General features: G+C 33.0%; 1 protein-coding gene across 3 annotated transcripts in view; it reads right to left on the reverse strand.

Moving 5' to 3' along the window:
• LOC106867600 (voltage-dependent calcium channel subunit alpha-2/delta-3) overlaps window positions 1–15,000 on the reverse strand; it is a 669,388-nt gene that overhangs the window by 1,125 nt on the left and 653,263 nt on the right. For all 3 annotated transcript variants that reach the window (XM_089349471.1, XM_089349470.1, XM_089349472.1), the window contains 5 exons: window positions 14,821–14,876; window positions 11,110–11,320; window positions 8,750–8,775; window positions 8,053–8,187; window positions 4,122–4,207 (listed from right to left, as the gene is read on the reverse strand). In XM_089349471.1, coding sequence (XP_089205597.1) covers window positions 4,122–4,207; window positions 8,053–8,187; window positions 8,750–8,775; window positions 11,110–11,320; window positions 14,821–14,876 — 514 coding nt within the window. The remainder of the gene's footprint in view (window positions 1–4,121; window positions 4,208–8,052; window positions 8,188–8,749; window positions 8,776–11,109; window positions 11,321–14,820; window positions 14,877–15,000) is intronic.

Consider the following 15,000-nt stretch of genomic DNA (forward strand, 5'->3'; position numbering starts at 1 on the left):
AAGTTCTGAACATTTTAACATTCATACCTTTCTAAAAAACTTTAACCCTTTTCAAAACCAGATTTATGTTGCAATACACTGGCTTTGTTTAAATTAGTTTTGAAAATAATGAAGAATTTTGTAAAATAACTTTGTAATAATTGAACTGGTGTTTGGAAGATAAACTAACATGGAATTTTAAAGGTTTTAATCTAGATCACTTTAAAACAAAAAGTTTGTATTATAGAAGGTGCTCTCGGATAGGTTAGCATCAAAAGAGTTAAACAAACTTTTTACTTTATAATCACATGTATTAAAGTGGAAAGCATTGTATTATGCAGTCTCTTTATACTAATGTGTTATTTCTCATCTTTAAAACAAACTCTGTTTCAGTTCCATTGGAAGTAGAACAGAATTAGGATGATACAATTAACAACCTTATTTCATCTTAGATTGAATTGAAGGTAACTTATTTGTACAACCCCATATCTAACATCCCCTTTTATGGTTAAGTTATTCATTACTGAGAAAGATGGTTCTGCAATTTCTTGTTAATTAATTGGCACAAATGGTTTGTGGTCAGATGTAAGGGCTGTACATTAGCTTACTCCCTCCATCGAATTGGCATTGCTTGAACAGATGCAAAGTGTACTACATGTCAGGGATTGAAGTGATCACAGAGCAATGTGAAATGAAGTGCTCTGCTCAAGAACACAATGCACTACCTGGTCCAGGGATTGAAACTATAGTCTTGCAGTCACTTTAGCCACTAGGCCATGCCCTTTCACATTCACAACTGACAAACATGTAAATATTACACTGACTCAACCATCTTAAACTAGTGTGAACCTTGAGTACATGTTTACTAAGAAAATGAAGACAAGGAGTTTGCATGTTTTCTTTCAATGTGCTTCCAGCAGTGATGACTAGCTGTGAATTTAGTTAGAATTAACAATTTTCTGTTGTGCTACCAACGGAATATTTTCAAAGATGTTTGTAAAGAAATAATTAAATTTTTGGCAAATATTTCTGGATTTAATTAAGAGCCTGCAAAGCAATTTAAAATTTAAGAACTATTTCCTCTTGAAGATAATGACACCTCATGATAAGATTCAAGCAATCATGTAAATTTAATATTATTTTTGGAAGGAGAAAAAAAAAAGTTCTATAAACCATGTAAAAGAAAAATATTGTTAACTTTTCTAAAAAATCTTTGGTTCAATTTAGATTCAAACTCATCAACCTTGAACACAGTTATTTTCACAACCACAATGCATGGTAGTTTCAGATTTAAAACTATTAGATAAATTTTAAAAAATCTTAATTGATAAATATTTCCACTTCCCTCTCCATAACTATAATATTATTTCTGTTAAATATTTCACAACATGGAAATAACAAAATAATGCTTTTAATTTTTACAAAGATTATTTTTTTAATGAAGAAGAAATATTTATAAATTATATTAAGTTTTCACATGACAAATATAAAATAGAGCTATGACTACAGAATTATTGATTTATATTGACTTTAGCCTAAGTTTGAAAGTAGAAGAGATAAAAGAAAATGAATAAATAAGATACATTAATACTTATTTATAAAATGACTCTGTTTACAAAGTTTTTGAATTTAAAAACCATCTTTCTTTGGTGATATTATGGGTAGGAGTATACTTAGTACATTTTTTCACAGAAATTATCAGAATAGTTTTCTATTTACTATGATCAAAAAACATATTTAATATCACACTTTTGATGTTTATTTTAACTTTTTTTCCACTTTATCTTATATTTCATTAGTTCCAACCCTCTTTTTTGTAAACAAGGGAATTATAATAAATTTACTTTATAATATTAATGATGTTTGCTGTATTCACTTCTAAGAGAATGAAACATAGTTTCAACTGGAGTCAGTCACATTTCATGGTAATTTCCCCTTAGAAGTGAACACAATAAACATCGTTAACATTATAAATTGATTATGAATCCTCTTGTTTACAAAGAAAGGTAGGTGGGGGTTACTTATGAAATGTAAGACAGATTTTATGCTAAATTTAATTCTGCAATGAAAAGAAGAAAGACCTTGACCTTTTGATACTATTCTACCTGTCCTTGTATCTATGATACAAACTTTCTGTTTTAAAGTGGTCTGAACTAGAACTTTCCAGCAGAATTTCATGTTAATTTATGTCTCAAACATCAGCATAATAATGACAAACTTATTTAACTAAATTCATTGTTATTTTCAAAATTAATTGAAAAATAGGCAGAGTGTGTTTCAGCACAGGGTTGATATCATTGTTGTAATCTTCATCATGTTCTGAATTTTTTATGCTGGCTTATGTTGAACATGGCTTCACAACAACACACTTCCAATCTTTGCTGCACATAATATACCATACATAAATCTTTAAATTCTGAGAACATATTTAATAAATTCCTATTAATTTTTACTCAGCATATTTCTACCCTTGCTGCTCTCTATTATGTATCAACCTGTAATACATTATTCAAGTAGCCTTACTAAACATTATAGTTACTTATTTTTCTTCCATATTATCAACTGAGTCAATCTTTCACAGCTTTTCTACCATTCTGACCCAATTTCTGCTAACCATTGTTTTAATACTTATTTCTGAATCACTTCTCTCTCTCTCTATTTCTCTCTTTAATCCATTTAACATTAAACAACCCTTATTTATGGTTTAACCGTGTTAAGACAGTGTTTCATTTGGCAGAAGGAAAATCCCCACCAACTTGCACAGGAAGTCATGTGATTCTTAGTGTCATCATTTCATTGCTTCTCTATAAAAAATCTGGCTTAACTTCATGCTGTTCTCTTCCTTGCTTTTCCATTTATTACAATATATTTCCCTATGCCACTGTTTTTGCAGATATATATTTTCTCATACAGCTACCAAACACCCCTCTATTTATACTCTTTCTGATTAAAAGTGAGACACAATGCCCAGAGTCGTACAGAAAACCCCTATTGATAAAAAGAGCAGATATTCTAAAATAATCCTAACATCAAGAGAAAGAGAAATCTAAAAGCAGAAAGTACAAATGCTTTATTGCTGGCATTATGATAAAAACAGCTAAGCCATACCAGCACAATGGTCGGTGCCAAGAATGGCATCCATCAATAAATAAAGCGAGAAGGAAAGAAAGAAAAAGGCCCAATTGTGAGACTATACTTACAGGCTACAAATCTCCTTGAAATAGGATATGAATTTATAGCATGTTGAACTATGGTTCTCGCATTTTATTTACTCAGTCACTCTACTTAGGCAAATTACTTTTCAGCAAAGGCATAGCTGTTTTTATTTTATTGCCATAAGCAATTGTTTATTTAATTTTATGGGTTATGTTTTATTCAGGGAGTAAATAACATATGAAACTAATAGATTATAGTGTTAAGTATATGTAGTCTTAAAAATATGGTTATAAACATGCAAGCTGTTATCAAGTAGAAGACAGAAGTATTGGTGAGGTATAACACAATATTATATTGAACGGCCAACATAAAGCTTCTTGATATCACCTGGATGGCAGATTTTAAGGGAGATACTGAGATAATGTTTAAATTTTTACTAATTAAATATGTGTGCAAGTGAGCACGTGTGCAAATGAGCACGTGTGCATATGTGTGGGTGTGGGTGTGCATATGTGTGTATGTGTGTGCATGTGTGTGTATGCATGTGTGTGTGTATGTGCATGTGTGTGTGCATGTGTGTGTGTGTGTGTGTGTGTGTAGTTGCACGTGTAAGTATATTGTACCTCATGTGTGTAAAGTAAATATTTCCTTTGTCAGGTTTGATGATGGAGTAGCATGTGTAAAGACTGCATTACATACACATGCAGTATACATGATGCAGTGCACTACATGCATTGTGTTTATTTTGGGGTTTTATTTCATATAAGAAACATAAAAGTGCTCAATCACCCACACTTGTGATAAAATGTGTCTAGAAGCTTATTTATACATCATTTGTTAAGATTAAAATTTCAGTTTCATGTCAGAGGAAAGAAAGTTGAAACAGAAATATATATATATATATATATCGAGAGAGAAAGAGAGAGGCATATATACACACACTCATACAAGCAAAGTAATTTCATTGAATTGATAATGATAGATACCTCATAGCTGCTAAAACACTGGTATGAGTAGTCTCCTTTGGTGGCTCCTGTCTGTTTTAATTTCTTGCATTCGTCTGTTTCATTTACTAGTGGATCTGTTAAGGATTCTTACTTTAATAATGAGACAGCTCTTAATACTACAGGGACTGGGATTGATGTTTACCAAGTTAGAAGGAGAGGAGGAAAAGGCTAGGAAATGTAAATGATAAGAAGAAGAAGAAGAAAATTGAGAAAATAATAATGGAGAACAAAGTAGAAGGCAGTTACTTGTGTTGGCAGAAAGATGGGGAGAAAATTGTGAGGGAATTGTCAACAATCAGAAAGTCTGAGTAACAATTGGTCCACTTAAAATTTTTTTTTCATTATACATACATACATACATACAGACACACACATACATACATACAGACACACACATACGTATGTACATACATACGTCACCATACATACAATGAACAGTAAATAGTACAACATGAGCAACAAAGTTAAATAGATAAGATATTTAATACTTTCATAGAAAGAGAAAGTGTCTTAACATTTTGAACCTTAGTACTTCATCAGAAGAAAGAGATAAGCATTGAGGGAGTGAGGAACAATGTTGAAGGGTTAAAAATCAGATAGGACTATTATTCTATGAGGGGAGTGAAGAAAGGAAGAAGGAGTGAGGACGTAGATGCAAATATACATGTATATATTGGTTTCTGGAAGCAGGCATGAAAAAGGAGTGGTTTTGTGTGTGTGTGTGTGTGTGTGTGTGTGTGTGTGTGTTAGTGTGGTGAATATGTATAGAGATGTGCTGGTGTGGAATAACAGTGGTGGAGGTTAGTGGGGGTATGAGCTGTTTGTATGCATGTGATTGTTAGGTGGGTGGTTTCATATGTATGAGAGGAGGTTAGAGCTGGTTTGGATGAGGGAAAACAATATTGGTGAGGAAACTGGGATGACAAAAGCAATGTTGAGGTGTTACTGATGAGTGTGCAAGTGTATAACAAAATCATGTAGGAGTGTGAGATGTTTTTTTCTTTAACAAAGATGGAAGGTTACAAGCCACAATTTGATAAAGAGAGAAAAATGTATGAATTCTGTGTGTGTGTAAATATATAAATATATATAGGTGCAGGAGTGGCTGTGTAGTAAGTAGCTTGCTTACCAACCACATGGTTCCGGGTTCAGTCCCACTGCATGGCACCTTGAGCAAGTGTCTTCTACTATAGCTTCGGGCTGACCAAAGCCTTGTGAGTGGATTTGATAGATGGAAACTGAAGTGTCGGTGTTTGTCCCCCCACCATTGCTTGACAACTGATGTTGGTGTGTTTACGCCCCTGTAACTTAGCAGTTCAGCAAAAGCATTCGATAGAATAAGCACTAGGCTTACAAAGAATAAGTCCTGGGGTCCATTTCTTTGACTAAAGGTGGCGCTCCAACATGGCTGCAGTCAAATGGCTGAAGCAAATAAAAGAATATATTAGGTTAAAAACCCTTGGGTGGGAGGCTGGTTAAAAACCCTTGGGTGGGAGCATATATTTTCTGTAACTCAGACAGACATGCTACTAAATGCACTATAGGAAACTTTCCATCTTTTTACTAACAAATTAGCTGTTTTAAACCAGCAAGCAGAAAGGTCAGTTGTTTACATTTAGAATATAAATATAGAAGCTTCAAAATTCTAAATGTAAGCAAACTTAATTTCTTGCTTGTCAGATCAAAGCTTCTAATTTGATGAATAGAAGATGGAAGGGGTCTCTGGTGTAACTGGTGCAAATATCCATCTGGGTTACAGAAGAGCTGTGGTTCAAGTTTGCTGGTAGCATTCTGCTTTTTTCCCCCTTGTCCAAATGGTTTTTAACCCAATACATTATAGCTGCATTTGCTTCAACATACACCGTTAAATGACTTATATATCTATAATAATAAATGGCAAGTTTGTGTGTTTGTGAATTTGTTACTTTAACTCCTTTGAGACTATCCAACAGACCTTGATGAAACTTGACACGTGTGTGGGGCTTTTGCCTATGTCATGTGATCACTTATGCACTTGGAATTTTAAAAAATCCGATTTTTGAATCAGCATCGATTTTTCAAAAATTGTAAAATTTTGGCATTTTTTGCACTAACCACCGTGAAATTTGTTTTGACAAAAAATGCTGAAATTTGACAAAAAATGTTTCATGGCTATCAACAGACATCTTATTAATGGTAATTTTTTACTGGATACCTCAGCTAGTATATATATATATATATATATATATATATATATATATATATATATATATATATATATATATATATATATATATATATATATATATATATATATATGTATATATATATATACACACACAATTTTATAAAAATATGTAACTCAATTTCATAATGTTTTTATATACACACCAAAATATCTGTATTAATATATGTGTGTGTGTGTGCATGTATATATTTATAAGTATGTGTATATGTGTATGTGAGCAAATATATATATATATGTTGTAATTTAGGCAAAAAGGTATGGAAGAAAAAGAAGGACAGAGAAGTAGAAGAATATAAAGCATATTCCTTGATATTTTGAAACAACTTAATTTCCATGCTTTGGTTGTCATTGAATAGTCTGCATTAATAAGTGCTTCCAGTGGTGCCATATTTATTTCTAAAGAACTCTCTTTCATTCTATTATTTGAATTCTGGTTGTGGCAGTTAAAATTGTATATGTTAAAATACATAAATGCATATGCACATACATACAGACAGACAGACATCAAATACACACATGCAAGCATGCAGACATGCATACAGAAATATATACATTACATGCATTTCAAGAAAATCAATATTTGCAACAAAAGCTCATGTTAAAAGTAAGTTGTAACTTCTTCAATATTTTTGTAGCTGTCCATATACAGTTTAGTTTTGTTGTTGCTACACATATATACACACACACACATGCATTACATACATACATACATACATACATACATACATACATACATACATACATACATACAAACGTATATAAAATCATCATCAGCATCATCATCTTTTAATGTACTCCTTTCTATATTCGCATGGGTCAGATGGAATTTGTTGAGGCAGATTTTTCACTGCTGGATGCCCTTTCTGTTGCTAACCCTTACTTGTAATATTTTCTCCATATTTTTCACAAAAGATTAGAAATGAACAATAGCATTTGTATAAGTGATGCTTGTTCACAACCATCAAATGATGTCAAGACAAGGGCACACACACACGCACACACACACATATGTATATGCATGCACACACACATACGTATATACATGCACACACACATGCACACATACACACACTCACACACACACACACACACACACACACACACAGATATATGATTAGTTTCTTTTACTGTTTTTTTACAGGTACCTTCAAAGTTTGCACTAGTGTACATCATATGTTTGACATTGAAATGTTTACAAACTTATAAAACACAGCAAGCAACACAGAAATTGGTTTACCAAACTTCAATGTTTTTAATAAGTCTGGAAGAAGGATAATTTGAAGACTGCCAAATTTAACTTTGTGGAAAAGGCAATTCACAAATTTGTTAATTCATTTTATATTCAGTTTTCCATACTAATATGGGAGAGGTGAATTTATATTGAGGCATTGTTTTTTATTGCTTGGATGCCCTCCCTTAAGAAGAAAAAGAAATTCTTGGTAAAATTATGAATGAAGAAATATCCAGAGAATAAAAAAAATACAAACAAATCTCATCCAAATCTATAACAACAAAGAGAACAAGAAAGACATTTATTTAGTTTTGAAGAATTTAGAAAATTTAAAAGTATCAGAATTAAGCCAGACATTTGTGTAGAAGAAGAAAAATTGTCAACATTCAATAAAATAGAGGTGGTTTTGCTTAATCCTCTGCTCATCACATTTTTTCCCTTATAAAGGATACAAGTTAATTTACTCAGCTGCAGTTTTAGCAATTCATTTGGGTTGTTGACTTCACAAATACAGTTCATTTGTTTTACCACTAGCAATAGCAAATTAGTGTTTGGTATCTGTTGTGTTGCATATGTAATTCGGAAATCTGCAGAAAGGAAGAGAAAAGAAACAAAAATATAAACTTCTAAAAAAAAAAAAAAATTCAAAATCCCTGCTCGTATTAATCAAACAATACCGATTGCATAAGTTTCTATTTTTGTTTTAGTCTAGAAGCTTATATGAAAGAATGATGAAATTAGGGGCAGCTTCTTTTTGAATTTTATTAGCTTGTTGAACTTATGTTCTATAAAAAGCATCTTGCAAAAATATTTCTACTAAGATTTCTACTATAAGGTGCAGGTGTTGCTGTATGGTAAGAAGTCTGCTTCTCAGTTACATGGTTCCAGGTTCAGTCCCACTGTGTGACACCTTGGACAAGTGTGTTCTACTATAGCCTTGAGTCAGCAAAAATCTTGTGAGTGGATTTGGTAGACAGAAACTGAAAGAAGCCTGTTGTATGTGTGTGTGTTTGTATTTGTTCCCCACCACTGCTTGACAGTAGTGCTCCGGTATGGTCACAATCAGATAACAGAAACAAGTGAAACAATCAAAGAAAGCTAACTTGTAATTAGGAAAAGAGGAAAAAGAAATGAGAAAAATAACCTTACCTTTGTTTATATAACAATATTCAGGTCTAGAATGAAAGAATATAAAGATATAAATATAAATAGTATTGTGGACATCATTAAGAATTCTATAACAAGAAAGAATATAAACTAAGAAGAATATCTCTATGGAGAAAATATCAAAGTAAAATAAACATCAGAAATGGTTTGCCTTATGCAGAAACTGCAGGAGTTACTCAGAGGTTTTTCAAACTCTTCTAAATCCATTGCAAGGCTGGAAACCCTTCCATATTATCAGCAGGTTTCTCAGGGTCACAAGCATTTTGCCCCTTAGCCTGTATACTTCACCTGAGTGGGGCAGTGAGGACTGAGCTAGTTTTCACTAGTGGAAGGGTTCCACTTGTGGTCTCTTATCAACCATAGCCATCTTGAGCTACAGTAATCCCTTGACTATTGTAAGTGTTACGTTCCAAAACCTCCCACAGAAATAATTAAAATCTAAAAAATTATAAATACCTATCAGCTGCAGAAACCCGATGTATACTGAGGAGTCCGCAATATAAATTTACACATATTAGTCAGAAAACTTCGCAATGTACTGAGTGAACTGCGATGTACTGAGCATGTGACAGGTGAACTGCCATGTATTGAGTGCACGATAGGTGAACCACGATATGGCGAGGGATTACTGTAATTTCAACTGCCATGCCTATTTCGTTTGTGGCTGTCTTCAGTTGTCTGGGTTCCAGACTAATAATCTTATTAAATAAATTAGAAATAATAAATCCAAAAATATATTTGTATACATTAAATATATTGATAAAAAGATAAGAAAATATGAACAAGAAAAGCATAGCATCATTTGGAACCTAGTTGTTAGGTAGATTTATCAATTATGCTATGGCATCTCTGTTTTGCTTTCAGTTTGATTAGGACTTTATAAAACCTATGATATCTCGCAAGGTCAAATTATTTTGGTTGCAAAGGGCAGGAGTGGTTGGTGTGTGAAGGCATGGCTTTGTAGATAAAAATTTCACTTTCTAGCCTTGTGATTTTGGGTTCAGTTCCACTGCAACTATCTTCTATTATAGTCTCCTGGACCAGCCAAAGCCTTGTGAATAGACCTAGTAGATGGAAACTGTGAGGATGCCTGTTAAATATGTATATGTGTGCGTGTGTAATTGTGTCTCCTTGTATTGACATTGCATAACAGTTGTAAATGAACATCTGTGTTGTTTGCTTTCAATCTTCCATGGAAACATGTCTGGCCACAGGAAAAATATTTCCTTGATTAGAAACAGGTGAAGGTTTAGCAACAGGAAGAGACATGCGACCATTGAAAAATCTGCTTTAATGAATTCTATCTGAGCCATGCAAATGTGTATAAGTGTAGATGTTAAAATGATGATGTTGATGATGCAATATAGTTGCTTTATTTGAAACACTGTTCTGACATGCAGAAACCAGCAGGTTGTAAGTTCATTCCCATATTGAATATCTGAATGTTTTTCTTATTCAAAGTTTCCTGCTTTTCTCGATGGGTTGGGTTCCATATTCTGTTATGTTATCACTTAGATGCTATTTGTGCTTTGTGAATTTTTTTTGCTGTAATGTTATTACTTTCTGTTTACTTACTGCTCTTATTGGTGTCAGCATGTTAAGAAACTTAAAATAATGGAATAGTTTTTATTGAAAATCCCAGAAGAAAAAAAAATCTCATCCAAATAACTGACATTCCTTGACAACTGTCTGTATTTGTTGTACATCTTCAACACTCTAACTAAATAGTTACTTACTTTTAACAGTATCACTTCAAATATATATTTCCTAACACACACACACATACACTCACACACACACACACACACACACACACACACACACACACACACACACACACACACACACAGTCATTGAGAATTTGTACAAACTTTCCTCTTTAATTCAATGCAATAATTTTACGTTGTCTGTGAAACACGGAGAATATAGAAAAATCCTCTGAAAAGTGCTTGAGATGTCTGCCAAAATGATATGGTTACTTTTTCTCTGACTGAGGAATCTAGTAAAAAATTGGAAGACATACGCATCCATACACAACATACACGTATATAAACACACAAGCAAACTGATGTATGTGTGTGTGTGTGTGTGTGTGTGTGTGTGTGTGTATGTGTGTGTGCAACCTGTAAGATGAAGAATAAAGATAGAAGTAGGCATGTGAAAAGCTAGTTACAAGTGGGAGTAGTTAGGTGCAGTTAATATCTTCTTTGTTTTGTGTTTCCCCATTATTTTTCTATGGTTTATGAAGTAAAGTTGTAATCTATAAAATACGTGGATTGAACAAAAAAAAAACCCCCAAAAACGGAGCAATAAAAATAACAAAATAGAAATAAGTGACTTACATTTGTTGTGCTGTTGAATCCATCTCTCGCTGAATTTTGCATGAGTTTGAATAACTATAGGATCCAGCAATCCCATCAGAAGGCACGGCATTGAAGTCAGCTAAGAAGAGGGAAACACTTTTTTCACATGGTTTTCTCTCTATATCATCAATCATTGGTGGTTCTACAGAATAATCTGAATAATCTGTAGGATTTTGATAATCCTCTTCTCCTGTAGGAATACATAATAGATTCTTTGGATCAAATAACTTCAATAACTTCTTAAGCATTTCTTAAAAAGAACAGCAAAGTGAATAAATATTTCTTAAAAGAGAAAAAGTAAAATTAGTGATTAAATGATTGAACTCTTTTGTTATTATATTTCTGCTGAAACAAATTGCCTTTCAAAATACTGAAGAATTAAGTAAAATAATTGACAATATTAAACTGTAGTTTGGAACATAAATCAACATGAAATTTTGATGGAAAGTTTTAGTTTAGGTCATTTAAGACACAAAGTTTGTATTATAGAACCAGAGATAGTCTCAGGTAGGTTGGTATCAATGAGTTAATGTGTTTAAAACTGTACTTTGAAGAGAAACAAAATAACAAAAACAAAACAAAAAATAACTTGTGTTTTATAATCAGTTAGGACACATTGGATAAAATCTCAGATACACTTTGCCTGAACAAAAAACAAGAGGCTGGACAATAACAACAGCAACAGCATTATTGTAATGCATGCAAAAAACTTTCTAGTGTGTGTAAAGCTCGGTCAAACTGGCATGAAAGAGAGCCCCACAGCACAGTATTAAATCAAATGCACGTACAAAGAGATTTAGCATCTTTTATCTCTTACTTGTTTCAGTCAATAGACTGCGACAATGTTTAAAGGATGTTTTGTTGAATGAATCAAACTCACTTCTCCTTTTTTTTAAAGCCTGGCACTTATTCTATTAATATCTTTTACTGAACTGCTAAGTTACAGGGATGTAAACAAACCAACACCAGATGTCAGGCAGTGGTGGGGGGAGACAAATACAGACACAAAGACATGCACACACACACACACACACACACACACACATGACAGGCTTCTTTTAGTTTCAATCTACCAAATCCACTCACAATGCTTTGGTTGGCCTGAGGTTATAGTAGAAGACACTTGCCCAAGGTGTCATGAAGTGGGACTGAACTAGGAACTATGTGGCTGGGAAGCAAACTTCTTACCACACAGCCATGCCTGTATGCTTGAATGAGGGAAAGCTTTTTTGGTGGAAATAGTGTTGAAGAACTTTCTCCTTTCACATTTGTGAAAACACATTCAATCTAATGACATCATTCTGATGTCATTAGATTATGGAATGATACCATTGGATTGTATACATTTCTGCCTTGTTATACATCGTCATCCACCAATGCCAAATGAACAACAGCAACAATTCATTCTATTTCATTGTATTTTGGCAGCAAAAGGTCTTTCCACATTCAAGTGTACATGAATGATACATGCATATATCTCATTCAACACTGCTTCATTACTCTATTTAATTGATTCCAGCTTGGCCAAGCTTTACACATGCCAGCAAATTTTACTATTTGCTCTTCTTATACATTGCAACTATTGTTCAGTTAAGGCTGTGAATGATGAGTTTAGTATTCAAGGCTGATGATGTTTAACAAGGCAGAAACATGTGACCCACAATCCAATAGTGTCATTCATAGACCTATATGTTTTCACACATGTTGTTTAAAAGGACACATTTTCTCTCAAAACAATTTCCTTACCAAAGGATCTTTCCACATTCAAGCTTATACAAATGTGTTAAATATCATATATTTTATTGTTAGTTTTAAAATTATAACAGAAAACTGCATTAATAAGATTGCTTTCACATTTTGACACAAGGCCAGTAGTTTTAGGGGAAGAGTTAAGTTGATAGCATCAATCCCTGTGTTCAGCTAGTATACTTGAAAGGATGAAAGGCAAAGTTGGCCCTGGTGGAATTTGAACTCAGAAGATAAAAATGAACAAAATGCCGCTAAGCATGGAATGCTAACAATTTGCTTGGAATACTAACAATTTGCTTGGAATGCTAACAATTCTGCCAGCCCACCACCTAATCTGCATTAATAATTTTGGTTTGAAGGCCAGCAATTTTGGGGAAGGGGATGAGTTGATTTGATCGACCCCAGTGTTCAACTGGTACATTATTATTGATCCTGAAAGGATGAAAGGTAAAGTTGACTTCAGTGGAATACGAACCCAATGTGTTAATGAGTCTGCCAGCTCACCACCTTAACTGCGTTAGTAATATTGATATTGGTCAAATGAAACTGCATATAAATTGAATATCTTTATGAAAATAATGAATTTGATGATTTTTTAAAGTGATTGTGATTTCCTCATTCAAATAAATAACTGTACTTTAAACATTATTGACATATAAATTAAATAACAGTACTTTAAATAATTAAATAACTGTATTTTAAATATTATAGACATATCATTCAGATGTCTGAAATCTTTAACCAGGCTTTTGTCAAGTGGAAAAGATGAAATCTAGAGAGCCGACTGATGCCAGTAGTAGCAGAATTAAATTAGATTATTAAGGACATTTACTATAATTAATTTTATTACCATTGAAAAAAAAAATCTTTTCAACTTTGACGCTCATAGATTGCTTCTGGTTATAAGAGCTTAGTTATTGCATCTCTTATAAAGATTCCCACCACCTTATTAAAATTGCAAAGGGTTAACATTATCATAAAGTGTACAATGGATATGCAGTAAAGATACAATTACCAGCACAGTCAGCTTGAACATGAAAAGATACTTAAACACAATAGCAAGAGAAAATGTGTTTTGCTTCATGTTAAGAGTATGTAACTTACTGATGGACAGACTGTCAATGTTCAGGATAAGATGACCAATACTTCTTTTAGCACATGAATGTGGTGTTCAACCTGTCATGCCCCTGTAAGTCAGTTTCCCTTCTATGTGTGCATTCTCACTTGTCTTTTTTTCTGTCTAACAGACAGTTTTGTTTCTGCTGATTGTTATAATATAACCCTCATCCAAGTAAAATGAGTTATGAGTTCTTTTCTTCTTCTGTGGAACCTAGTAGGTTATTTTTCAATTAGTCTAATACTCAATGTTCAAATTACAGTTACAGTTACAACAGCCATCATATTTCTTCCCAATGTAATAATGATTTAGTGATTAGTTTGGCATGAAAATTTGCCAAATAAATCTCATCAAATCATCATCATCACCATCATCATCATCATCATCAAAAACCATAAAAATATAATGGAACTTGACAATATAATGGATTGCCAATGATATGAACTAAAGGAAGGAATGAGCCAAAAAGGGACCCTCTATAATCAGCCTCTAAGAAATAGCAGTCAGATCTCCCTCAATTCACATCCTACCATCTTAGAAAAGAAAGGATTCTGACCCTCTGTACATAGAGAGATTTCCAAATATATAGAACAGTCACAACAGAAATGCTTTTGAACATATATCTGCTCAGCTAGTGATAAGCCGAGCCTCAACAACAACAGCAATGACAAAGGAAAAGAGATGTGGTTGGGAGGGGGGATAATTTTAACAATAAATATGAACATTCATTATCACAAGTTATGATAATGATGGCTAAATCTAACAATGAGATAATAATAGGCAAAAACATATATGGGTATTGGCCAAATGAAGGAACCCCTTACCAGAAACTCTGCTACTTTTACTTATCCAGTTGGCAAAGCTCCATTCTGTAATAAACCTACAATGAAAAGAGACAAAGGAACAAAGAATTAAATAAACAAAAGAAGAAATAAATTCCAGACAATATTATTTTGACAACTAACTATTGTGTATGTATGTATATGTGCATGTGTATGTATATA

This window comes from Octopus bimaculoides, chromosome 3, assembly GCF_046866305.1.
Source record: "Octopus bimaculoides isolate indiv1 chromosome 3, ASM4686630v1, whole genome shotgun sequence".
Taxonomy (NCBI): domain Eukaryota; kingdom Metazoa; phylum Mollusca; class Cephalopoda; order Octopoda; family Octopodidae; genus Octopus; species Octopus bimaculoides.